General features: G+C 37.7%; 3 protein-coding genes and 1 long non-coding RNA gene across 5 annotated transcripts; 2 read left to right on the forward strand and 2 right to left on the reverse strand.

The window, feature by feature from the left end:
• The first annotated feature begins 1,566 nt into the window (after nt 1-1,566).
• LOC140807152 (G-type lectin S-receptor-like serine/threonine-protein kinase At5g35370) lies at nt 1,567-4,843 on the forward strand. Its single transcript, XM_073163906.1, has one exon. The coding sequence runs from the start codon at nt 1,921-1,923 to the stop codon at nt 4,606-4,608; it is 2,688 nt and encodes an 895-aa protein (XP_073020007.1). The 5' UTR covers nt 1,567-1,920; the 3' UTR covers nt 4,609-4,843.
• A 155-nt stretch (nt 4,844-4,998) lies between these two features.
• On the reverse strand, nt 4,999-10,811 carry LOC140807223 (uncharacterized). Of its 2 annotated transcripts, none has more exons than XM_073164018.1 (10): nt 10,307-10,811; nt 9,009-9,106; nt 8,881-8,926; nt 8,189-8,271; nt 8,001-8,065; nt 6,563-6,624; nt 6,132-6,191; nt 5,671-5,703; nt 5,306-5,371; nt 4,999-5,224 (listed from the first exon to the last, which is right to left on the reverse strand). In XM_073164018.1, exons 1-10 carry the CDS (start codon nt 10,724-10,726, stop codon nt 5,177-5,179), a joined length of 981 nt encoding a protein of 326 aa, XP_073020119.1. In that variant the 5' UTR covers nt 10,727-10,811; the 3' UTR covers nt 4,999-5,176. The 2 variants fall into 2 exon arrangements, with proteins under 2 accessions (XP_073020119.1, XP_073020190.1); XM_073164089.1 differs by having other exon boundaries at nt 4,999-5,221; nt 10,307-10,810.
• LOC140807350 (uncharacterized) lies at nt 7,468-7,991 on the reverse strand. Its single transcript, XR_012112677.1, has 2 exons — nt 7,829-7,991; nt 7,468-7,786 (listed from the first exon to the last, which is right to left on the reverse strand). It is a non-coding gene; the product is annotated as an uncharacterized lncRNA (long non-coding RNA).
• Nucleotides 10,812-11,782: 971 nt separating the features above from the next.
• Nucleotides 11,783-27,630, forward strand: LOC140807400 (probable glucan 1,3-alpha-glucosidase). The gene is made up of 6 exons (XM_073164263.1): nt 11,783-13,559; nt 21,056-21,329; nt 21,409-21,544; nt 25,442-25,652; nt 25,748-25,954; nt 26,993-27,630. The coding sequence occupies exons 1-6, from the start codon at nt 11,964-11,966 to the stop codon at nt 27,359-27,361; spliced, it is 2,793 nt and encodes a 930-aa protein (XP_073020364.1). The 5' UTR covers nt 11,783-11,963; the 3' UTR covers nt 27,362-27,630.
• Nucleotides 27,631-27,898: the final 268 nt, after the last annotated feature.

Here is a 27,898-nt window from a genome sequence, read left to right on the forward strand (position 1 = left end):
ATCTCCAGGGAGGCATTCTACCCGGCCACCTCGATATGAGCACACTCGAGTATACTAGCAGAAGTGGTGATGCCCCCAAGGGAACCCGGGCCCGGGTAAAGCTCCCGACCCGGAGGGTACTTGAACTCGGGCGAGATGAGAGCAGGGAAGAGATCCCAAATTACGACTACATGCAGAGAGCTGGTATGAAAGAAGGATCCCGGATCTTCAGATACCAGGCGAGTTACGCACTCAAGTGTCAGAATAATTCCCAATGAACTACTCGGCAAGCCATCACCCGGAGTAAAAGCTTCCCGGTCCCAGAAACACCTCAGGGGCACCCGGGTGGAAAGCGCCCGGGAAAGAGGCTCAGTCTCTCCCTCATCGTCACGTCTTCCGGAAATATCGGAACCCATCTTCTCACGTTCTATGACAAGGTTAACACTTAATACGTGGCCCAACATCCCGAATCGTGGCCACCACCTGAACTTTGCGGGCAAGTCACCTATCTGACTCATCTATAAATACCCCCTGTAGGTACTACACAAGGAGGTAACTCTTCTCTGGATATTCACAAGCACTCACAAATATTCTTATTTTCTCTCTAAGTTTTCCTTTGCGTGCATCACTGACTTGAGCGTCGGAGTGGATACGCCGGAACAACTTCCGGCGCCCTCCTAACGTTCTGTGATTTCAGGATTAATACTCAGATCATCCCGGGCATTAGTCCTCAGGCGACAGGGAATTCAACCTTCCCAGACCATCAGCAACTCGCAATAGAGCATTCGAATCGTACATATATCCAAACATCCGACCTGGCAGATTGCACACCTGACTACTACCCAATTTGCCCGGTCGACATCAACTAGGTTTTCAAATTTTATTTGGTCTAAAGATGAAAAATATATAATATATTACTGTGGTACAAACAAACATTATTTGTTGCTGACATGTTGACTCTATTATTTGAAAGGCCAAATTGGAAAAAAACAAATAAAACTTTATTATTGTGATTATTAATAAGCAAAAACTTGTGTGAGACAGTCTCACGGGTATTATTTGTGAGATGGATCTCTTATTTGGGTCACCCATGAAAAAGTATCACTTTTTATGCTAAGAGTATTACTTTTTATTGTGAATATGGGTAGGGTTGACCCGTCTCACAGATTATAATCCGTGAGACGGTCTCACGTGACACTCACTCTTATTAATATTATATTTTCTATCTCCGTTGACTTGTAACATAATTGCGAATTGAATTTATTGCCACAACCTCCATCTGTGCTTGCCCCTACCTCATTAATTCGATATTTATTGTGATAAATTAATTTTCCTTCAACTTGTTTAGAGAATCTTCGATGATTTGAAATTTTTGTTTATTTATATTTGAGCAGTTTTCTAGAAAAAAAGATCGCTTAAATCGCGATTAAAACAGTAAAATCAATGTTATTTACGTTCGAATTTAATTTATTTCTTGGATGATAAAATATATTTACATAAAAAAGTTTATGCAACATAAAATAGAACATTGTACTAAAAAAATACCAACCGTACGTTTCCAAAATTTTTAAAAAACAAACGGCCGGAAAAGCATCTAAACTTGTAAAATAACAGAGGATTTTAGTATTCACACACATACGTCGAGTGGCGTCTGCCTTAATAGCCAGCACCGCCGTAGAAGCGGCGGCGACCCGCGGGAGCCGACACCACCACCACCACCACCACCACCACCACCCTCACACATGGTCAAAACCAGAGAAAAGGAACACAAGTGTACAGTCGCTTTCGGTTTTTTCTTTCATTTTAACGCCTCAAGTAAAATTTACAGCCACCATGATCAAATTATATGAGGCTAAACATCAACAGATTTGAAGAAAATTCCCTCCACGAAACGTCATCAAATTTCTGCTCCCCCCTCCTCCACCTCCACCGTGGGACTGCATGGGGTCCTCTGCCACCACCGCCACCGTTGCTTGGTCTTCATTTCTTTTGACTTCATCTTCCAACCCAAGAATTGCCATCATCTTCTTGTTCTGTGCACTCTTTCCCTCAGCTCTGTCCGGCACGGTTCCGTCTTCAATTACCCCGAACTTCACGGCTACTTACTACCATTACATAGATTCCTCCGGTGCATTTTTGGTTTCTCGTAACGGGTCTTTCGAGGCCCGGATAATCAACCCGAAACCCGAAAACCGAATTTTCTACCTTCTTGTTGTTCACGTTTCTTCAGGAGTTATTATTTGGTCCGCGAATCGTAATACCCCGATTTCAGAATCGTCGGAATTCCGGTTTTCAAGCGATGGGATGACTCTTTTCAACGATCAGAAGATACCCATTTGGTCAACGCCGCAGAATCTTGCTCCGGTTTCTTCTCTGCAGCTGATTGAATCCGGCAACCTGGTCATGCTCGACGGTGCTAACAAAACCGTGTGGGAAAGTTTTGATTTCCCCACTGACGTGATTGTTGCGGGGCAACGATTAAACGTTGGAGAATCGTTGGTGGCCTCTTATCAAGATGGGGATCCAGCTGAGGGCATCTATTCTTTTGTAGTTGGAAACAGCGACGCAATGCTGCAGTGGAATGGGATGAATTACTGGGAACTATCAATGACAGCTAATGCCGCCAGGAACACTAATTGGGCTGTTGAGTACATGGTGATGAATTATACAGGAGTGTATCTGATGGGAAAAAATGGTACACAAGTTGTGATTAGAATTGCGTTGTATAGTTCTGATGACGTTGTAGACGACCCATCGGCTTTTCGGATTATGAAGTTGGATTATAGTGGGGTGCTTAGCGTCTTGAAATTTAGTGGTGGATCAAGCAAGCAAGAGTTCAAGGCTCCTGATGATAGCTGCCGAATCCCAGTTACATGTGGGAAGCTTGGATATTGTACTAATGGAGGAATATGTCAGTGTGCACCGGGTTTCCACAGTGATCCCAGGACGAACAATCGGATTTGTGTGCCAACAGATGGGTCTTTGGCTTTGCCAGGTCCTTGTAATGGATCACAGCCGAATATAACCAATATAAAGTATTCGCCATTGGGGGTTGATGTGGATTATTTCTCCAATGACTTTTCCAATCCTGTGTTACATTATTCGAACCTTACTGCCTGTATGAATCTGTGCTCTGGCAACTGTTCTTGTTTGGGGTTTTTCTACAGCCAGGGTTCCGGATCATGTTACGTGATTGAAAACCAAATAGGTTCAATGATAACAAAATCGAGCTCGCCCACGGATGAGGATAGATTAGGATACATTAAGACTATACTCGTAGGAACTCAAATAGGTGTTACAGAGAGCAAGAAATCGGATTTCCCGGTTTTGGCAGCGATATTGCTGCCATCGTCAGTGGTGATGGCTATCGCTGTGGTCGCATTGCTGATTTGGTTGAGGAGACGTCGGATAAAGAGGTGGAGCATAAGTACAAATTCCAAGTTGGGCCGTGGTAATCCCATGTCTGCTGAGGAAGAGATGGACTTTGTTTCCATACCTGGGTTGCCGGTAAGATTTGGATATGAAGAACTTGTAATAGCAACAGAGAATTTCAAGACTCAAATTGGTTCTGGTGGATTTGGTACGGTATATAAAGGTACTCTTGAAGATGGTACGGATGTAGCGGTGAAGAAGATCACTTGTTTGGGAGCACGAGGGGCACAAGAATTCTTGACAGAGATTGCGGTTATCGGGAATATTCACCACATCAATTTGGTGAGACTGAAGGGGTTCTGTGCACATGGAGGGCAAAAATTCTTGGTCTATGAGTACATGGATCGGGGGTCTCTGGATGGCACCCTTTTTCGTGGTGAACCTGTTATGGAGTGGAAGGAGAGATATGAAATTGCGCTTGGAACAGCAAAAGGGTTGGCATATTTACACACTGGATGTGAACACAAGATCATTCACTGTGATGTCAAGCCAGAGAACATTCTCTTGCACGATAAATCTCAGGTGAAAATCTCCGATTTTGGGCTCTCAAAGCTCTTGAGTCCTGAAGAATCGAACTGGTTTACAACTCTCAGAGGCACAAGGGGTTACCTAGCTCCTGAATGGCTAACAAGTTCAGCAATTTCAGACAAGACAGACGTATATAGCTACGGAATGGTGCTTCTGGAAATCATAAGAGGCAAGAAGAATTCCTCTCCTCAAACCAGGAGTGCAAACTCAAGGACCGACAGTAACAGGGGGAACAGCCAGTCATCTCCTTCATCGGCAGAATCTGGGCGAAGACCAATTTACTTCCCCCTATTTGCATTGGACATGCACGAGGAAGGACGTTACATGGAGCTGGCAGATCCAAGGTTGATGGGGAGGGTTGCAAGAGAGGAGATAGAGAAACTCGTGCGGATTGCTCTGTGCTGTGTGCAAGAAGAACCCAACTTAAGGCCTTCAATGGCCAATGTGGTTGGAATGTTAGAAGGTGTAATGCCTTTGGGAGAACCAAGAATAGAATCGCTCAATTTTTTGAGGTTCTACGGAAGGAGATTTACTGAGGAGTCAAGATTGGGAGAAGACAATGAGCAAAACCAGCCAAGGTTGTACAGACAGCCAACGGGTACTAATACTAGCAGCTCATACAATTCTCTCTCTTACATGTCATCTCAAGAAGTCTCGGGTCCTAGATAGCATTCACATTCTGGGACACCATCATTGTTGTTCTACATACCAAGAACATTAATGAACATAACAGTAGGGTCAGCAGAGTGTACACTAATTTTTTTCTTCAAATGCAGCAGCACCAAAGATTAGTATATGTAATTATAGAGATTCCCTTTTATCTATGATGTAAAGTTTGGAAATCCGAATTAAAAATGTGTCAATACTTTCTGTTGTCTCTGGGAAAAGATGTTATTAATTATTGAAATTTTAATCCATCAAACTCAACATATTATTATTTATTCATTAATATTCCACTTCCAACTAAAACATTGTAATAATCACACAATTTTTTATCGCATTCGATCTCATCCATCCAAGTAAACCGATCGGACCCCAAAGATATCAAAACACTCGGGAGATTCTGATAAAATTTGGTCGAAGCCTTGGTGAAATGCCTTATATTCATTCATTTTGAAAAATGGTAAGAGTACATGATTCCTATACATTGTATTCTAAAGCAACTCCAGCCATGAATTTTAATGAACAAAAAACATGGGTAACCCTGCTTTCTATTGTCGACAATATGACAATTGAATCAACTTTTTCCAAGTAACGAGTCAAGAAGAGCTGCTTCTTCTTCCTGCTAAGTACAGCAATAGATGTGAGGGGAATAGGTAAGATATTTAGCTTGATTCAGTAAGGGAAGCTGAGCTGGCATACATACCACTAAGGCATTGAATTCAGTCTCTTCATCTATTGCACCGACTACAGCAAGATCATCCAAAAGTTCCTGTTTCCAAGAGTGAAAGAGTCAATTTTATCTTAAGGAGTTATAACTCATCTGGAAAAATTTAGAAGATACATGATATTATCATCAAATTTACAGTAATGCCAACCACTCAGCATTGAACTTTATGTAGTAAAATCACGACTATCTTAAAGTTGCGTATGTGATACTTCACTTTATTAGAAGAGAGCAAATATTGCAGTAAATCATATCGTGAAGCGCTCAAGTGTTGCTTTAAACTACAAAGGCACAAGAGTTGAAAAATAAATAACTAAAAGATATGTATGTCTAAGAATGCTTACATCATCCGCTATTCGTAAGGCACCATTTTTATCCTGCAACAAGAAAAGGAGGATTGAGCTATAGATATATACGTCCTTGTGGCAAAGAATCAAGCTTGTGCAATTAAGAAATTTCAAGAAAAACTGAACAATGAACACAATGAAGTTTTCTTGAACACAAATAATTACACTAATTATTGACTGTTAAATTTTAAATAGGTATGAATATGTTGGAAGGAGCACATAATACAGGACTTATGTGGTTGATTATAAAGAGACTCACATGCATGATAGAATGCCAATAAGACTAAACTGTGTCAATCTCTTAGCCAGAACATAAAAATCACTCTTCCAGAGAGGTATTAATTTGGTAATAAATATGTTAGAAAAATCAATCCTACTTAACTACAGACCAGAATTTATCGTGATCTCAATAATATAAATTCGGATTACATAATTTTTTTAAAAAAATTAACAGTTACCTTGACAGCCACGAACAACAGAGGGTCAGAAGGCGTATATATCATATAATGAGAACCATCCTGCATGGAAAAATTATTTAGATCAGAAGAGGCACAAGTATAAGACTCTAAGATTGGAGGAAAAGCACTCGAGTGCTTTGTGTTTGGTCTCCTTGTGCAATCTCCTTTACCCTTTTAACCTCGTTCATGATACTCTATTGATAACAATCAAATTCTTTCTAACTAGCAAAATCAACTTTGAAAATATATATAATATGAACTGATTTTTCACTCAAATATCATTATTTAATAGATCAGCATCATGTGCAGGCGCTTTTTAAGCTTGTGCAACATCCATAAAGGTCTCGACCGATTCACTTAACAGCGAGATCATGTACAATTACATTCCATGATTAGCACATCTAGTCAATATAAATGTTTAAATATCATACCAGATGGAAACAAGCAATTTCAATGCCTTCAGTGGGCAAACCATCTACATCTTCACCACCATCTACAAAAACCAAAACATTAACAAGTTGAAATTCAGTAGCAAATAAGAATGTGAAGACAAAAAAGTAATTTCTTGAAATACAATGTTTTTTAAGACATGGCAACTTAAAATCCCGATTATCAGTGGATGCAGATTGAACACCGTTTAAAATATGTTCAAAAAGCTTTTCACAGATGCATGTGATGAGCGATAACTTCATGTAGATACAGAGGCGGATGATTGGCTTACTCGCAAATTCACAGTATTCTAAATAAAGTCACTCATGTCAAATCCTACTGACGTTAACTCTGCTAAGAACTTCTGAAGTTATAAAGCTCGCAACGGAACTTCATCGATTTGCAAACCCATGCTCGAATTGACAAAATGACCAATTAATTAATTTACAACTTGATCTTCTTAAGCATTTAAAAAATAAATCCTACTGACATTCCGCTACGAACTTCCGAAGCTATAAAGCTCACAAGGGAACTTCATCGATTTTCAAAACCATGCTCGAATCGACAAAATGGCCAATTAATTAATTTACAACTTGATCCTCTTAAGCATTTTAAAAATTAAAAAAAATTGATCTTCTTACGCAATCAACCATGTAGCACAGACACTGTAAAAAAAATCTGAAGTATCGGACACGGATATTACACGAACACGGATACGACACGATACGCGTGTCAGATACGGCAAAATCCGTGTCATTGACATTTTTAGGGCTGACAAGTCGGAAACGTTTTAGACACGGCGAGGACACGCCGCAGACACGTGTTTCGGATACATTTCAGTTTTTTTTTAGCTTTTTCTTTTTAAATCACTGCTCTGAAGTCGTACATTATATATATATATATAATATTTATATATATTTTTATAATTGTTGTATTTTAGTCATATCGTATCTTATATTTTCAAAATTTGTTGTATCGCCGTATCTGTATCGTATTCGATACGATGCCCGTACCCATATCCATGGAACGTAGATAGTCAAACACATCAAGCTTGTGAACCATTTCAACTAAGGGGTAACAAGGAGGGTTGAACAAGCTTTAAACATGTTTAGAGAGAGGTGTACTGTTCAATATTACGGACCAAATAGATGGGAACAAGGGTTTAAGGCCCATGTGGGAAGGGAAATATAAAGGGAGGGAGTTGTTAGATATTCAGCATCTTTACTCTGGGTTTATCTTCAACTTTGAATAGCAATATTTGGTTATACATGGAACTTTTTGTGTGCATTCTTCTGTGTTGCTGTCTTATTTTCAAATATGTGGATTAAAGAATCCATCATGTACCATGAACGTCAAATAGCCTTTCTCACTGTAGCAAAAACCACCTCGTGTTGTGTAATAAAATCTAAAGGTTGAAAATGTTTGAAGAGAGAGGTGTACCTATGTGAACTTCAAATATGTCTTTCTCTGAATAGCAAAAACCACCTCGTGCCGTGTAACAAAATCTAAAGGTAGAAAAGGAAGAAAGTTGACAACATACACAAGAAAGCAATTTGTCACGAGTTTAATACCAGGAGAAAAAAAATCAAGGCTTATGATTTAAAGATTATATCGATTCTTTGACATACCCGCTGTGTACGAGATGCATATGTATTTTGGCAAGGGTATAAGCTGCAGTGGGGAGGATTGCCTCAACTTCTTCATCACTGACCTGTAAAGAAGATGAGCACAAAATATTTTAATTCTAGGTAACGGGAGGGGAGGAGGAATTAGCTCTGTAAGGATAATCAATTGATCTTCAACAACAAAACCACATACAAGTGCAGTTTAAGATGTTTCTGGAACAAGAAAAGGCCATGTGTGTTGCAAGTGCCACATTTTCCCCTTTATTTTCAAGTTCCAGCGGGCAAAAAAAAAACGCTAATGGAGTTCTAACAAAAATGCTCCAAACCACCTGAATGTTAAAAATGACCAATAGGTGATCTGTAACATTCATTGATTAGCATTAAGAAAGCTTTATGCCATAAGCGTGACACTACGGATGTTAATTAGGATCCCACTAAGAAAGATACCCTGTGCATATATTGAAGAAACAATGCACCTCCCAATTCAAGCATATAATAAAATACACCTTCAAGCATATAATAAATACACCTTCAGGCATGAGTTTTAAGAAAAAGGATTCAAAAATGAGACAGCTTCTCTCACAAAGAGAACAAAAAGGCAAATGCAATTCGTGACTAAGAAAGTATTTTGACAAAAAACACTTTAGCCGTACCTAAAACATTGAATCTAACTGAAGTAGTGATTTTAGACTTACAGCAGACCATCCTTCAACATTGACGCTCTTCAAAATCTGAACAGGCCTGCCAGAATTGTAAATAATAACTGTTCTTTTCACAGAAGAATGAAATGATTCACTTGATCACAACCTGCAATATCACTTACATATCAACTGGGCAGACTAACATGCACTCATCTCCAAATGAATTTATAAATATCCTCCTTATAACACAATCCAAGGGAAGGTTATTAGTAGAATCGACCTGCAAGTAACTCCCAGTTATTATAAACCACTAACAACAAACTGTTGAATGCGACGAGATGATCAATTAAAAAATGGATAAATAGTGTAATTAACAGGAGAAAAAAATAAAAAAAAATGACAAAATAAAAAAAATTATTGAAGCACAGAAAAGAACAAGAAACTCCCCGAAGAAAATATACAAGTTATTAAAAATCAAACAACTAGAAAAACTTTTTTACTGCCTTCCCAACCTGGCTTGGAATCCTTTACAATGGAGAAAATTTTACTGTTCAGGAAATTCTCAGCAAGATGAAAAAAACGAGATAATAAAATCTCACATCAAACACAAAACACATCCATTATGCAATGAGATTAATTTACATTGTTCATCCATCATTGAAGAGACAAATGCCTTCAGAGATTTATCAAGCAGATAATCATCGATCGTAACCACAACATGAAAAATGAACATTCTGTATGTCCAGTCAACCGAAGTTAAGTGATATAAACTGTTCCATAATTCATTAAAATTTAAAAAATATTGGCAGTATAACTCACACACAAGTCGATGAACAGAATCCTGAATCTAGTTCCAAATTGAAGCGTCACTCTTTCTCTTAAATAACTATCTGTTTTCACAGACTCCACTAAAAAAATTGAATTCTTTCAAGGAGGATAAAAATAGACAACTCTATCTGATGAATCACATTCCTAAACAAAATGAAAGAACTTTGGTAACCGCAAAAAAGTTCTATGACTATCTTGAAACTGGAATTTATCACTTTACAGTCCACAGACTACACTTTATAATGATCTTTTGGATTCCGAATTTTGTACCACACACAAAGTTGGCTAATCATCCCGGGTTACTCATTTAAACAGTCAAATGACTCGAATCCAATAATCACAAGTCCCATATTCCATTGCAACAAATTTGAAAGACGAGTTGTTAATTTACCCATCAAAAGCAATTGATTCGAACAGCTCCTCTCCCAGAGAATGTCATTTTGCTTTTCAATGAATTGATGCAGCCCCAAAGTTACTCAAAATCCACCCCTACACTGTTCGAACTAAGGTAAAAAAATGCACTCCAAATGCACTCAGTTCTCGTGTTACAAACTACGATCAAAATCTCAAAACAGAAACAAAGCACAGTCGTAAAACGCGCGAATAAGCACGCATTCTCACAAATAAGAAACGAAAACAGCGAAAAACTCACGATTCTGACGATACGTTTATTAGAAGCCATCAGAACTCTCCCTTGCTCATCCAACACGAAACCAGCCGGCGGCTTTGGCAGCGGCAACGCAGCGTACCCCGGCTGAGACGGTGACTCTAGCACCTCAACTCCACCACCGCCGCCGACCCCACCACTTTTTTCGATGACAAAATCATCTTCTATCAAATTCTTGCTACTGGGTTTCTTTTTCTTCTTCGTCGCCGGCGACCCACCACTCCGTTGCTCCTTGGCTCCCGCGTGACAGCGCTGTAATTTACATTCAAGCCTCGTATTTCTGTAATCCCCGTTTCTGAACTTGGAAGAATGATTAATGGGCAGCTGAATACTTGGAGAGCGTTCCGAAATATGTAAAGAAAACGTCGAAAAGGTAGAAAATCTGGGAACAGAGGAGAATGCCATTAGCCGTTCGGACAGTGGTGGTGCTTGAGCTCTGGAAACTGTGAAAATCGCCGAATTTGCAGATATTCTCACATTTATTTACATATTCAACCTTCAACTGTATAGATTTCACAAATAGAGTACATGATTTTAACATCCTTTTTTCTGTATGTTTATTTATACTTTTTTACCCAACAAGTTCATTAAGAGTAAGGTTAATTCTTCCTAATTAGATTTGCAACATTTTATTCTTTAATTTTTTTTATATTTTATATTTGTTATAAACCTAAAATAGAAAGAAAAATTTAAAAACTACGACTTTAATGCAGAGTTTTGAATTACTAGTCAATAATATTTCAAAAAAATAATAATACTTTAATAATTGTATAATGGCATACTGTAGTATTGAGTTCGTTTCGTTACAATGTGTATTGTATTGGAATTTGATCCTAATATAACAATAATAATTATTATAACAAAAACTTGTGTAAGACGGTTTCACGAGTCGTATTTGTGAGACGGATCTATTATTTGGGTCATCCACAAAAAATTACTATTTTTTATGCTAAGAATATTACTATTTATTGTGAATATCGGTAGGGTTGACCCGTCTCACAGACTAAGATCTGTGAGACGGTCTCACATAAGACTCACTCCAAAAGGCAAAAACTTGTGTGAGACGGTCTCACGGGTCGTATTTGTGAGACGGATCTCTTATTTGGGTCACCCATGAAAAAGTTCACTTTTTATGCTAAAAATATTACTTTTTATTGTGAATATGGGTAGGGTCGACCCGTCTCACAGATTATGATCCGTGAGACGGTTTCACATGAGACCCACTCTTTACAAAATAACCATTTTATTATTTACAAAAACTCATGTGAGCGGTTTTACGTGTTAATTTTGTGAAACATATATTCTATATGGGGTCATCCACAAAAAAATATTACTTTTTATGTCAAATATATTACTTTTATTGTAAATATAAATATGATTGATCAGTCTCACGAAAAAAATCTGATTACTCATAAATTCTAAGTTAATTTATTAGAATTAACTAAGGCTAAATTGGTATTTTTGTTAGAATGAGGGGTGATTTGAGTTAAAACCTCTATTCCGAATTTCCGCCGGCCTGATTCACAAACTTCTAGCTTCTTTGTTTATGAGAGACTACGGAGTAATTCTTTCTTCCCCAATCCACGGCCACCATTTTCATGATTTCCACAAACTGAGATTTCCTTACTAGAAATTAAGATTCATGGGCAAACCGCTGAGCATCTTTTTGTTCATTCTACTCCTGATAAACTGCGTGTTTTCTTGGAAGAAAGATGAATTTCGGAACTGTAATCAGACCCCTTTCTGCAAACGTGCCCGATCTAGGAAACCTGGGGTGTGCTCATTAATCGCCACCGATATATCTGTTACTGAAGGTGATCTTGTAGCTAAACTTATCCAGAGAGAAAATGGTGTAGAAAATGGCGAGAATCAGGAGCAGCCCATCACCAGTAAGCCTTTAGTTCTTACATTATCGGCTTATCAAGATGGTGTTTTGAGGCTCAAGATTGATGAGGACCAAAGCCTAGGCACCCGGAAGAAGAGATTCGAGGTTCCCGATGTCATTTTGCCTGAGTTTTTGGAGAAGAGGCTGTGGTTGCAGAGGGTGAAAGAGGAAGAAAGCAAGGATGGTTCGGGTACTTTGTCAGTTTTTTATCTTTCTGATGGGTATGAAGGTGTGATTAGGCATGCCCCTTTTGAGGTATTTGTGAGGGAGAGTGGGAAAAATGGGAAAAAGGTGTTGTCTTTGAACTCGAATGGTTTGTTTGATTTTGAACAGTTGAGGGAGAAAAAGGAGGAAAACGAGGATTGGGAGGAGAGATTTAGAAGTCACACTGATACACGGCCGTACGGACCGCAAAGTATTAGCTTTGACGTGTCTTTTTATGAGGCTGATTTTGTTTATGGCATTCCTGAACATGCCACCAGTCTAGCTTTGAAGCCAACTAGAGGGCCTGGTGTTGAGGACTCTGAGCCCTATAGGTTGTTTAATCTTGATGTCTTTGAGTACCTCCATGATTCACCTTTTGGGCTTTATGGGACCATTCCTTTCATGATTTCACATGGGAAGTCACGAGGGAGTTCTGGGTTTTTCTGGCTCAATGCTGCTGAAATGCAGATTGATGTTTTGGGGCCTAGCTGGAATGACGACTTCTCTTCAATCTTAAGGTTGCCTTCTGATCAGAAGAGAGTTGATACCTTTTGGATGAGTGAGGCTGGTGTGGTGGATGCTTTCTTTTTTGTCGGTCCGGGACCAAAAGATGTAGTGAGGCAGTATACTGGTGTGACAGGAACTCCGGCATTGCCACAGTTGTTTGCCATTGCTTACCATCAATGTAGATGGAATTATCGGGATGAGGAGGACGTTTACAATGTCGACTCCAAATTTGATGAACATGATATTCCGTATGATGTTTTATGGCTTGATATCGAGCATACAGATGGGAAGAGATATTTTACATGGGACAAGGCTTTATTCCCGAACCCTGATGAGATGCAGAAGAAATTGGCTGCCAAAGGTAGGCATATGGTCACGATTGTGGATCCTCACATTAAGCGGGATGAGTCATATTACATACATAAGGAGGCTTCCCAAAAGGGATACTATGTGAAGGATGCGACCGGAAAGGATTTTGATGGTTGGTGCTGGTCTGGCTCCTCTTCATACTTGGATATGCTGAGTCCAGAGATTAGGTCCTGGTGGGCTGGGAAATTTTCATTTGACAGTTACGATGGTTCAACTCCATCCTTGCACATCTGGAACGACATGAATGAACCTTCTGTATTCAATGGTCCAGAGGTAAACTTTTGAGTGATTCTCTATTGGTTCTTGTTACTTATTGGGCTCACACTTTTTCTTGTTAAATTAATATTAAAATTTGTTTTGTTTCGTTGTTGCACTAAATGAAAACCTAGTACTGCTAATATCTCAAGCTTATTGTTATTTTTTTTACCTACCTATTTCAACTGCTTTTTTTTTTTTTTTTGATAAGAAACAATATTATAAAATTTAAAGTAATAAGGTTTACATCAGTGGACTAGAAGTTCACTGTCAAAGTTTTGAAGACCACCGTCCTAAAACTAGCTCCTAAGATAATAAAATCTTAGTGATACACATATTCCCACTGTCTTAACATATCAAAAACAGAGACATTCTTGAAATCTTTGTGAATTCCTATCCAAGTGGCGACATTTATCTTGATCTTCTCCCAGCATTTGTCAATATTTGAATCTTTGCCTTCGAAGATCCTTTGATTTCTTTCAAGCCAAACCGTCCAGCAAATACATTGAACAACAACTTGCCAAAAGATTCTTCCTCTCTTTCCTGTGGGCTGTGAGTAGTCCCAAATCCATGCTGAATAAATCTTTTGTTGATTTGGGTATGACCCAAACCAATCGCAACTCTCTCAACGCTTTAATCCACAATGATAAAGTGAACGGACAATGGATTAGAAGATGATCCTGAGTCTCTAAATCATTTCTGCATAAAACACACCAATGTGGGCAAATGGCTATCCCTGGGCATCTTCTTTGAATCATCTCCGAGGTTGGTATCTTACCCCGAGTGGCTGTCCAAGAGAAAATCTGAATTTTGCTAGGTACGGGAACTTTCCAGACAGCATCATAAAGAATAAATTTTGGATAAAGATTATCTGAGAAAAAAGACTCGTAGAAGGAACTCACAGAAAACAAACCCGACGAATCCCCACTCCACCGAACAAAATCATCAACCCCCTCGACTAATCTAACTGGCTCTAAAACTTCTAATAACCTTGACAGCTCCTGTAACTCTACATCTCTCACCCCCCTTCTGAAGTGGAAATCCCAAGAATGAACCCGAGTTGCACTATCAATTTGAGCAAAGAAAGAAATAGGTAAATTGTGGGAAGATGATAGCTGAAATAATGCTGGAAAACAAACCTTGAAAGAACAGTCCCCTACCCAAATATCCTCCCAGAATCTTACCATATTCCCTCCTCTCACCAACACTGCAATCTTGTTCCTAAAAGTTGGGTATATCCGGGAAATAAACTTCCAAGGGCACCTATATGTCACATTTCTTGCCAACCCCGCATCCCATCCATTTTCTTGAAACCCATATTTACTAACAATAACTTTTTTCCATAATGATCCTTCTTCTTGGATAAATCTCCACCACCACTTCCCAAGCAAGGCCGTATTTTTGAAACTGATTTTCGCAATGCCCAATCCGCCTCTTTCCTTTGGTTTACAAACTTTGTCCCATGCGGCCAAATGTAAGTGGCTATCTCCATCCAATCCATCCCATAAAAAATTCCTTGAAATCTTATCCATTTTTTCTTCCACACTTTTTGGAACCCTAAACAATGACATGTAATAAATCGGGATAGCATTCAATACCGAAAGAATCAAAGTTAGTCTTCCCCCTTTTGACAAAAAAGCTTTCTTCCATGAAGCCAATTTTCTGGAAATTTTATCTACCACCGGCTGCCAAAAATCTGCTCGCAAAGGATTACCTCCCAAAGGTACTCCCAAATATGTAATAGGCCATGACTCTATACGACAACCCACTCTTCTTGCTAACCTTTCGACTTCTTCATTCTCTCGATTAATTCCCAACAACGCACTCTTTTCCCAATTGATTTTCAAACCGGACATATCACAAAAAGAACTCACCACTTGAACCATGAATTTAATGTGATCCTCATCTTGAGCGAAAAAAAGTGTGTCATCCGCAAATTGGATATGTGAAAAATCAATCTTTTGTCTTCCAACCTCGATCCCCTTAATAAGATTCGCTTCCTTAGCTTTGTCTAATAATCTTGCAAGTGCATCAACAGTCAAGTTAAATAGAAAAGGAGACAAAGGATCTCCTTGACGAAGCCCTTTGTAAGCCTTGAATTTTCCTCTCGGCTTTCCATTGATCATCACCGAAAAAGCAACATTAGATACACATCCTCTCATCCACGATCTCCATTTTTTTCCAAACCCTTTCTTCAATAAAACGAAATCCAAGAACTCCCAACTCACGTTATCATATGCCTTCTCGAAATCCACTTTGAACACCCAACCTTTTGTTTTCTTAATCCTAGTCTCTTCGAGCAACTCATTCGCTATAAGACCACAATCCAAAATTTGTCTTCCTTCAACAAATGCATTTTGAGATTCTGAAATTGTTGAAGCCATCACACTTTTCATCCTATGTGTTAGGACTTTTGATAGAATTTTATATAAGCTCGTTATTAGACTAATCGGTCTAAAGTCCTTTACTTTGAAAGAATCAACTTTCTTTCTTATCAAGCATATGTAAGTCTCGTTGGTGATTCCATTTACGATTCCACTGTTAAAAAACTCATGAAAAACCAACATAATATCTGATTTGACTATTTCCCAACATTCTTGAAAAAAACCCATAGTAAATCCATCCGGGCCTGGGCTTTTACCTCCATCGCAACTGAAGACTGCTTCCTTTACCTCTTCTTCGGTAAAACTCTTTTCTAACTGACGGCTAATCTCCAATTCAATTGGGCACCAATCCACACCTTCAATCCCCCAACTTCTTGACTCCCCCTTCGAGTACAGTCCCATGAAATAATCTGAAATTATAGAAACAATCTCGTCCTCACTAGTTGTGATGGAACCATCAATTCTTTCTATTCTGTCGATTGTTGACTTGCTCTTTCTATGGTTGAGTATTGAGTGGAAGAATTTTGAATTTTGATCCCCTTCTTTGAGCCACTTTATCTTGCCTTTTTGAAAGTTGATTTGGTTCTTTCGTCTTATCGTTTCCTCTAGCATTAATTTCGCTTCTTTTCTCTCGATCAATAAACTTTCTGAGACCAGCCCCACACCCTCCAATCTGTCTATTCTGCTGATTTTGTTAGACAATCCTGCTGCTTTCATTTCCGTCATTCCATAAACATCTTCATTCCATTTTTTGATGTCACACTTAATTGTCTTTAGTTTCATCATCAACCTATATCCCGCCCAGCCACGGGGGTTCGAGTTGTTCCACCATGATTGAGTCATTTTCTTGAAGTTTGAGTCTCCTAACCATACGTTCTCGAATATGAAAGGACTAGGACCCCACTTATTTTTTTCCAAGTTAAGAATCAATGGGAAATGGTCCGATGTGACTCGCGGTAAGATCGTTTGCCTATAGAATGGGAAAATATCAGACCAACCCACCGTGAACAGAAATCTGTCTAGTCTACAACATATTGGAGATGACCTTAGATTCGACCAAGTATATTTACCGTTCAGTAAAGGTGGATCACACAAATGAAGTTCCTGAATCAAGCTGTCAAAACATTGCATACTCGAAGTCAATGAGACACTATTGAATTTCTCGTGAATTGATCTTACTACATTAAAATCTCCACCCAAACACCATCTATCACCACATAATACCCTCAAACCTGCGAGTTCATCCCAAAAATTATTTCTCAAACTTGGGTGGCAAGGCCCATAAACAGCTGTGAACCACCAGTCATGTAGTGCATCCTTTTGAATGTGAACAGAAACAGAGAAATCACCTATCAGATTATCCTTAACGCTTATAATTCTTGGATCCCACATCAAGATAATCCCCCCAGACCTACCACAAGCAGGTAATGTTATCCAATCCACAAATCTGGACTTCCATAGAGTTGAAATTAGTGTCCTGTCCACCAACACCCTTTTTGACTCTTGCAGTATTATTAAATCCGGTTTTTCTTTAACAATTACTGCTCGAATCAAGCCCTTTTTTGTGGCTGACCCACTACCCCGTATATTCCATGAAAGAATTTTCATTGAATCACCGCCGCATCCCTCCTACTCTTACTGCAACTGCCATCTTCCCTTGCCATCATCAATCCAAACTCATCTAAATCTTTAAATTCCACCTTCTGAACACCCATCATTCTTAAGCACTCATTGTTATTTAGATTGTTAATTTCCTGCTTTCCAACACCATGAACTTTCACACCTTCTTCCATCCTGTCGTGATGCCCTAAGAAGTTATTTCCGGATAATCCCAACTTTTCAACCGCTGGAAAAAAACCCCTTTCACCCCTAAACTCTACCCCTACCCCCGACCCCGAAACAGACTCTGAAATAGACACAGAATGGACAGGAGATTGATGGGAATTTGAGATGTTGGGTAAATTGCGTACCTTGCTCGGAGACTGATCAAAAAATTCGCCCAGGTCATCGAATTGCAAAGATTTTGTTGTTGACTTGTCCGAATGATCGGATATGTGACTATCAGCATCACTAAAATCACCAAAATCACCTCCATCTTCCGAATTATCATCCCTCATGCCCTGGTAAATTTGGTCCTCCCAGATTCCGTCATCCCCGCGAGTAGTATCTTTGTCGATCTCAGAAATTGGTCTCTTTGATATTTCTTTCTTACGCAAGTGCTCTTTTTTTTGATTTACACTTGCTTTGTTCCTGCAATAGACATGCTCGAGTTTCCTTTGAATATGGCATTGAACCTCTTCAAAATCTTGCTGTCCATTCTCTCTTGATTCATTAGTGTTTGAAGATTCAATCTTCCCCTTCTGAAATTCATTTTCTTCTTTCGGTTTTAATTTTTTCAGAATCTTGATATGCTTCCCTCGGTACCATGGTTCTGATACACATCTTCTTTCTGTAGCATAATCATCCGGCTCGTCGATGTTAAGACCCGAGGTTTCTTTAAATTTGTGCATTTTCTCTGACTCAAATTCCTGATTATGAATGACCTGAACTTCTTGTATTTCCTCTGCTTGAAAGTGGTTGTTTTCCTCCTGTTTTCTTTGGCCGTCGTTCGTGTTGGTTGCATTTGAATCGATTACTGTGATTTCTTTCTTGTTACCCCAACCTTTGATAACTCTAGTTCCATTCATCACCACTTGAGCGTACGATCTTTTTTCGATAATTTCATACTGTGATGTGTTGACCGAATCCACAATAATTCGAATGTTCAAAGGTCCTCTTATAGTATTGATCTGAAGATTTCTGTTGACGAATCCTCCTTCAGGCCCTACCACTTTTATTTTAGCCGCTGATAAGTCTCTTAATAGGGTAGTATCTTGGCTTATGCTTAACAATCCTCCGCATTGATCTCCGATGCTTCTGAAAAGATCTTTGGACCATAAGTCCCAAGGAATCCCTAGTAATCGGATCCAGTTGTTACAGCACTCGAACACTTTCTCTTCCCTGTTGCTCTCGTGACTCCAACTCTGAAAGGATAAGGTAACTTTATTTTCCAGGAAGCACTTCTTCAAACACAGATAGAATAAGGCATCCTCTTCATTATGAGGCCACCAAACTGCTTTGTTGGCTTGGAATGGGAACACTTCTATCTTTCGCTGCACTGCCTTTCCAAGAGTTTTAGCCACCATCTCCCATGATGTGTTAACACAATCCCTTGTAATGATAATAGCCTCACTCCATTCCTTAGGCTTCAACTCTGGTGTTAGTTCCGGCTTTAACACTTCTGTATAACACATTTCAGTGACTGTGGTCCGCTCGTTTTGCCTATTCTTTGGTTTTTCCATCAACTTTGAAGTGTCTCTGAAATTCAAGACACTATCCCTTCTGTTTATCTTGAATCTGGTCAAATTGTTTGCCATCCATTTCCAGCCCCCATTGAAACGACCACTTGGAATGATGATACGCTGAGTCTTGCCCCTCCAAACTAGCTTAGATATTTCTAAAAAACTGCCTCGGCCGTTGATTAGTTTCTGCATAGAAACAACAGCTTCGCTTCCTCTAAATCGACTGAAACTAGAGCAATGTTGTGGTTTGTTAATGTAGTCCCATAATTTCGAAATAATCCACTCTACAGTTTCCAAATTCATTTCCAAGACATAGCTAGCATTTCTGGTTCTTTCAGTTACTATGACCGAAGTCCCCCTCCTGCCTCTGCTGATTAAGAACAGTTTTTGTTCAACCTTGGTCTCACAAAACGATTTAAATTGATTTCTGACTGCACCCTGTTGCCTCTCGACTTGAAACATGTTTAAGGTAAACCTACCGAAGGGAGGAAGTGGCTAGAAAAAAGTTGGAGAGGTTATCGAAGAGCTAAATGGATGAGAAACGAAGCTAGGGAGAATGGGAAAATGAAAGGGAAAGGTTCGGGAAGGACAAGGAGATGGAAAAAAGCGACAGGGATTTTAAGAGGTTCGTCGCCGGCCGATGGCCGGCGCCGGAGACAGAGGATGAAGACGGTCTAAAATCTCAGTGGTTTTGGGTCGCAGAAACTGACGCGAGAGAGATTCCAGTTGGACGATGGGAAAAGGTGGGAGAGAGCATATTCAAAATTTTCTCTCACTAGGGCTTCACCTTCTTCTTCTTTCTTCACCTATTTCAACTGCTTTAATTTGTAGATAATATCAAAAGCTAATGAGATTCATGCATTTCTTTAAATTTTGATGCAGGCATGTCAATCTCATTCTTATAATATTCTAGGTTATCAAGATAGGATAGAATATTATAAATTTTTGATTCCTGTTATGCACTTTTTGCTGCATTCGAAAGTTGAAACAGACTATCAGATCTTTGAAATCGCGTTAACTGAAACATTAATTTTTTTGGTAAGAGCATACATGCTAACCAGCATTAGTGTGGTGTGGGTGTATATGGTGAACTGGTTTCGGTAGTGGCATGGTGCTATTAACATGTGAGATGGATCTTTCATTTTAAGCCGTTTCACTAGTGAGGATGACTTTTTCTGGTCAAGGAATTTACAAGGGAGAGATCTCTGCTCAAGGATATTGAAGTGGACCAACAACTTCTATTGACTTAGCAAGTATAACTTTTGAATAACCGAGGTAGTTTGATGACTCAGGAGCTCTGTGGTTTTATAATTGTTTCATTTGATACCTCTTTATTAACTGGATGAAACTTCTTGCTGCATTTCAATCGTCGAAGGTCCAAGGCAATAAGATTTCTCTGTCTTCTGTGATTAATTTTGTTTTGTGCCATCAAAGCTAATAATCCCATATAGATTTTTTTTTTTACTTTTGAATTTCTGTATTTCCAATCCCATGTTTTATATCAATTTTCTTCCAATAACTTTACTTCTATACAAATTACTCGGTAACGAAACATCATAATATTTTGGACATTCTTCAATTTCTTACAAGCTATTTTTCCTTGGTGAGAAATGAAATGAATGATTCTCGTGTCTTACCTTCATTAAAAATATTGGTTTAGTTATTTCTCAAATCATCCATGTAACTAGTGATTGTCCTACCGTGTAATTCCAGTTTGACAATTCACTACTTATGTATGGTTGAATGTGATTGTTATTAAATGAAAAAGTGGTTATTTTTTCTGTGTCAGGTTTCGATGCCTAGAGATGCTTTACACTATGGAGATGTTGAGCATCGAGAGTTGCATAATGCATATGGCTATTACTTTCACATGGCAACATCGGATGGGCTTGTTAAGCGCGTGGAGGGGAAAGAACGCCCTTTCGTTTTGTCAAGAGCATTTTTCCCTGGAAGTCAAAGATATGGAGCAGTTTGGACTGGAGATAATACAGCTGAATGGGAACACTTGAGGGTTTCAGTTCCCATGATCTTGACACTTGGTCTCACAGGGATATCATTCTCTGGTTAGTATATTCTCTGTGTTTTTATCGTATACCAGTATGTATGAATTTAATCTTTATTGATTTTATTTCTACTCTGTAGGTGCGGATGTTGGTGGATTTTTCGGAAATCCGGATTCTGAGTTGTTGGTTCGCTGGTATCAGCTGGGTGCCTATTATCCCTTCTTTAGAGCCCATGCTCATCATGATACCAAGAGACGGGAACCTTGGTTGTTCGGGTACGGTATTCTCTTTTCCACCTTTAGGTAGATGCTAGAATGAGGCTAATGTTTTCTTGCACATTGATACAACCACAGCACAAAATAGAGAGAATATAAATTGATATGTAGAAAATAGTGAATCAAAGAACGTCGCACGATTACAGTGACTCAAAGCAACAAGAACTACAATAATACGAGTGAAACACCTAGCCAAGGAATAAATCCTTTACAAGAAGAAAGTCACTCCTCTCTCCATATATTGCACGGATATTCCTAAATTTTTTTTCCTGAAGTATCGGACAGAGATATGACACGCCGATACACATGTCGGATACGGAAAAATCCGTGTCGTTGACTTTTTGTAGGTTTGATTAGTCGGATATGTCATGGACAATGTTATGATACCCCATGGACACGGCGGCGATACGCTTCGACAAAAAAAATTGATTTTTTTTCCTTCTTAAATCACTCTTATGAAGTTGTACATTTTATATACTTATGTATTTATATATATTTATATATATCTCTACAATATATTAAGTTGTTAATTTTAGACATCAAATTAATAACTAGGACTAATTGTATATTAATTTTGAAGATCAGAGACAAAAAAAATATTGAACAAAAATATGTAGGGACCACAAAAATTTAAGTGATAAACTAATAGACCAAAAGTATACTCAATAACATGAATATTTTTATGTATTCGTGTAAAAAATATATTATTATTGTAACTAATTTTCTCGTTTTTTACAATACAATGCAATATTAAGCTACTAGAACTAATCAATATTGATGATTATGAAATCATTAACAAAACTGAATGATAGGGAAAAATTAATCTTTTACTTCTAACAGTTCTTGATCTTCAGGTCAGAAGTTATAATTGTTACTCAAGGCACAACTTTTGTTTATTATAATTGTGATCTATCGTGCGATTGCAAAGTCTTATACTAAGCAAATGGTGGACATTCTGAGGATTGCCTTGACTTGTCTTGGGTGTCAACTAGCGTCAATGAGCCAAATTGTAAAACCCTAGGCATGACAAACACAAATAATTGTTGGATGAATAAAAGAACACTTCAAAAGAATCAAAATGAGTTTAAATTTATTTTGTTTGAAACATTTACTCTTATATACATCAAAGTAATAGAAAAGGAGGAATCAAAATGAATTCAAATCGTTTTTATGTCAAACAAACTACTCTTATATTTAAGTTACTTAAAATGACTTATAAGATTTTTAAAATTTTCATATGTTTTTTTAAAAAAATATTTGCTCGGAAAATAAAAGTTTTTAAAAGTATTACAATTGTCTTCATGTTTATGCAACTTGTAGCTATTTTTTCAAGGACATGATTTATGTAAAGAACTTTGTAACTTCAAAATATATAATGAAAAATTTAAAAATTATGGTGGTTGTAAAAAAAATTAAAATTGATATATTTGTTTTTTGTTTTATCACTATGAATACTCATAGTCTAACTATATTATTAACATTGGCGTCACAGTAAGAATATGATTTTGATTAGGGATCACATTAATAAATATTTTCAGACCTAAAACAACTCAATTATATTAGTATTCAAGGCTCAAGCAAAAAATAAATCTGAACTTTATCGAGGTATCATTGATTGAATTAATGGTCGAGAAATAAAAGATGTTGAGAATAAAGTGAGAATTATTCTCCTCATATCATCCTTGTATGTTTCACACGTGCGTGCGAATCTTCTAGTTTATTTAAATATATATCTCTACAATTTTTAATTTTTAATACTAAATTTATATATATATATATATATATATTAATAATTTCTTAGCCTATCGAGTCTTATATTTTCAAATTTTAATGTATCGTCGTATCCATATCGTCGTATCCGTATCGTATTCAATACGATATCCGTATCTGTACCCGTATATATGAAACATAGCTCTCTCCCTAACCTAGCTCAAGCTAGCAAAATAAAGGAAACAAACGTGAGTGCCCCTCCAACCAACTCTATTCTTATTTATTTAACTTTTTCCCCTCCTCTAGTAACTTCTAGGCCCAATTCATTTGAACCCATAAAACTCTCTAAACTATTTAGACCCAATCTACTCAAATCCCTGACACGTTAATTTTGTTAGAGAAATAAAAGTTGGTTGAGTGGTTGGACGGTATGTTGCATTTGAAAAGGTATGTTGCATTTGAAAACAGTTTGAAAGCAAGTCATTTACTCCATGAGACTGTGAAAGTTACCCTAGATCAAACTAGGCCAAGTGATTTATGATTGAATCTCAAGGTTTTCTTATCATTTCGTAAATTCGTTAATAGGGAGTTGAAGTTGAAGCCTTACTTGATTACCTCCTTTCCTTGGGTAGAAAACCTCTGGAGAGAAATAATAATTTTTATATGTTCTAACTATCCTACGTTTCAATTATTTTTCTGTAACTTTGCTGCTGCTCCATGATCAAATATCACACAGACGCCATGACATCTGATTTGTGTGCTCAAATGTTTCATTATAATTGTTGGCATTCCATCTCATTTTCTGGCTTCTGCTCCTACCACTTCTCACATGGATGTTTGAATTTAAGATTAGGCAATGACTATGACTTATAGATGCAATTGCACTGTGTTGTAACTGATCATCGAGGAATGATTTGAGAAGATTTCCTACACATGTTTAAGCACGAGTCTAGAGTTTTGGTGTTTAGATTATGTGAGAGACGAGGCATCGTAATAACTAGTGACTAAAAGTGCGTGTAATACAACTTCATCATAATTTATGGTAAGTAATATAGGTATTAACTTTATTTTTTTGCCTCCTGTGGAATCAATTCCTTTTTTCAACATTCAAAAAATGCAAAAAAATGAGAAGGATAAATGAGATAAGAAAACCAGAAATTAGGAAACAAAAAAAATGTAAATAAAGAAAACCCAAGGTATTGTAGCATCAGTGCATCACCTTGAAGCAATTTTGAATGGTGATACTTTGATGAGTAATTGTACATCGCAACATCGTATCCACACGTTTCTCTTCCCTGAAAATGTTGTGCTCCTTTGAATTCCAATCATCACTTCGGTTTTATCTTCCTCTCCGACATTTTGAAGGCAACAAATACAAAATACACATTTTTCCCCTTGAAGAAAACTTGTTGGTAAAGGAAGATAAGCGTAATTGTTGTAGATACAAAACGGTTATTCAAAATTCCTTTTCCGTTGTAATATAGTAATAGATATTCACCGGGTGTCTTTTCTGCTTAGGTTTAGCTTGTGGAATTAATATTCTCCTTATAAAGTACATGCATTGCAAAGGCACAAAAGATTGATCTGTTTCACTGATGTGCATGGTGTCAGTAGCTGTTATGAAACAGGATTTTGTGATGCATAATTATTGGTGTTGATCTTGAGAAGCTTGGCGAAACCTTGTATATCGTTTACAAGACCCTCGGATCTCCTCATGAAATCTAAGAAAAGGAAGGATAACTGGTGACCGGAGATTATTGCAGACAATTGTGTGAATTGATACAATAAGCTAAGACTTCATCTTTCTGTTATTCTGATAACCGATCAATCAGTTCCCTTGCTTTATTATCACTCTGATTAATTGGTCATGTGCTTCAGTAACTGTGGTATGTGATATGTGCAAGTGTAGTGAAACTTCAATCTTCAATAATATTATATTTTTGCACTGACGTGAGTTTTTTTTCAATCTTCCAATAATTTCATTAATAGAATTTCCTGGTGTGTGATAAAATTAATACTATATGGCTAACTGAAACTAACTTTGTTTGTACCTTTTTCACTATTCATCTCCACATACTTTGTTTGATTCTACTAACTGCACCGACCCTATGTATCCCTTCTATATTTATCTACAAATTTACAAATTTGTCTTGTATATGATATGAATGAGCTCTATGTTTGATGCAGGGAGCGAAATACGGAACTAATGAAGGAAGCCGTTCATGTACGCTACATGCTACTTCCTTACTTTTACACGTTATTCAGAGAAGCAAACACCAGTGGTATTCCTGTAGCTCGCCCACTTTGGATGGAATTTCCTTCTGATGAGAATACGTTTGGCACCGACGAATCATTTATGGTTGGAAATGCTCTCTTGGTGCAAGGAATATATACTAAGGTCTCGCTATAACCAGATTTATTTTTACTTTCGATGTGAGATATTCATGTTTCTCTTTGAAACTTCTGATTAATGGATGGTAAAATTTTATACAGGGAGCTAAACACGTTCCAGTTTATCTTCCTGGGGATCAATCTTGGTTTGACATGAAAACTGGAGCTGCTTACAAGGGAGGCGCAACACATAAGTTGGAAGCTTTAGAAGATAGCATCCCTGCTTTTCAACGGGCTGGTACAATCATACCAAGAAAAGATAGGTTCCGAAGGAGCTCAACTCAAATGGAAAATGATCCGTATACTCTGGTATGCTTTCGAAGTATAGGCTTGATCCTCTTTTGGAATTTTTGTAGAAATGAGCTCACTCACTCAGAAATGCGGGAATTACTCTCACCCACCCTCCTCACTCCGTTTTATTTCTTCCACTACTTTTGCAGTTTGTGAAACTTTATATTCGAGGGAAATTTTAGTTTTTACTGTTTACTTTTGCACTTAAATTCTTCCTCTATAAAAAGTGAATGTTCATACCAATGACACCAATAGTAAATGTCTAAATGATATGAAATTTGTTTATCTTTGTTGATATAAATGGTAAAAATATGAATTTGATTATCATCTTTGTGTTTCACTATGAGTGTGTATCTCGGGCCGCCATTCTACATAAAATGTCTTCTATGTGTTCCTTCACAGTTCTATTTACTTTTTGAAGCTTAAGATGAGCACAAAATGAGCAAATCATTAATGAAATATGATGACTTGGCTAGTCTTTTTTTATTTCTTTTTGGAATATGGTTCCATCTGCACTCTTGGTCAGAGGACCAATTCATATATCTCATGTAACAAGGCCATGAATCTTACTTATCCCGGCGGAGTAATTGGCTTCTGCTCGCTATCCTTCCCTTACTGGATTACATGTTATACTAATTTCCATTTCCAATGACACCAATAGTAAATGATATGAAATTTGTTTATCTTTGTTGATATAAATGGTAAAAATATGAATTTGATTATCATCTTTGTACTTCACTATGAGTGTGTATCTCGGGCCGCCATTCTACATAAAATGTCTTCTATGTGTTCCTTCACAGTTCTAATTACTTTTTAAGCTTAAGATGAGCACATAATGAGCAAATCATGAATGAAATATAACGACTTTGCTAGTCTTTTTTTTTTTCTTTTTGGAATATGGTTCCATCTGCACTCTTGATCAGACGACCAATTCATATATCTCATGTAACAAGGCCATGAATCTTACTTATGCCAGCGGAGTAATTGGCTTCTGCCGGCTATCGTTCCCTTATTGGATAACATGCTATACTAATTTCCATTTCTTTCGTCTCACAGGTTATAGCTCTTAATAGTTCCAAAGCTGCTGCAGGTGATCTTTATGTTGACAATGGAAAGAGCTTTGAATTCCAGCAAGGAGCCTACATACACCGTCGTTTTACATTCTTAAACGGAAAGCTTATATCTTCAAACTTGGCGCCTCTTGGAGTTGGCAGCGACAAATTTGCCTCAGAATGCACAGTGGAGAGAATAATACTTTTAGGTCTGTCTCATCAACCAAAAACCGCTCTGATTGAACCAGCAAACCACAAGGTTGACATTGAATGGGGGCCACTCCTTCTTCGAGGAGGGCAGAGCTCATCGGTCCTGACCATCCGTAAGCCTAACATTCGAATTGCAGACGATTGGACGATCAAGATTTCGTAAGAATCTCTTGCAAGGTTGTTCTGACTGCTGTAGCCTTTTGCATTTAGATGGGAGAACCTTCTGTATCAGTAACATGATCTGCGGATTCAAGTAAGATTAGATTTTAACACAAGATGAGAAGTGATTTTGAGAAATTTGAGCACTTTGGACAACTTTACTGCTTTCATATAATTTGAAAATTGTTGATGTTGCAAGATAATTTTCTGACCCAGAGAATTATCTCTGTCTTGGATTACAAGGAATGAAATCCTCTCTTCCATATTATACTTGATTTGAGGCTAAACAAATATAAACGATGAGTTTAATTACGTAAAGAGTTACTGCCAAATAATGATATATAATTATATGTTTATATTTTTTTAGCAAGAAATATAACACAATATGAGGCATATGGTTTCATTCTGGATTACAAATCTTGATGAGGAAAAATATAATTTAATCAACAAAATTTAATATTTTGACCAAAATTTGTTTCCTTTCATGGAATATGACATAATGTTTTTGTTTTTCGAATTATACTTTGATTTAATTTTTGGA

Source organism: Primulina eburnea, chromosome 1 (genome assembly GCF_022965805.1).
Source record: "Primulina eburnea isolate SZY01 chromosome 1, ASM2296580v1, whole genome shotgun sequence".
Lineage (NCBI taxonomy): Eukaryota > Viridiplantae > Streptophyta > Magnoliopsida > Lamiales > Gesneriaceae > Primulina > Primulina eburnea.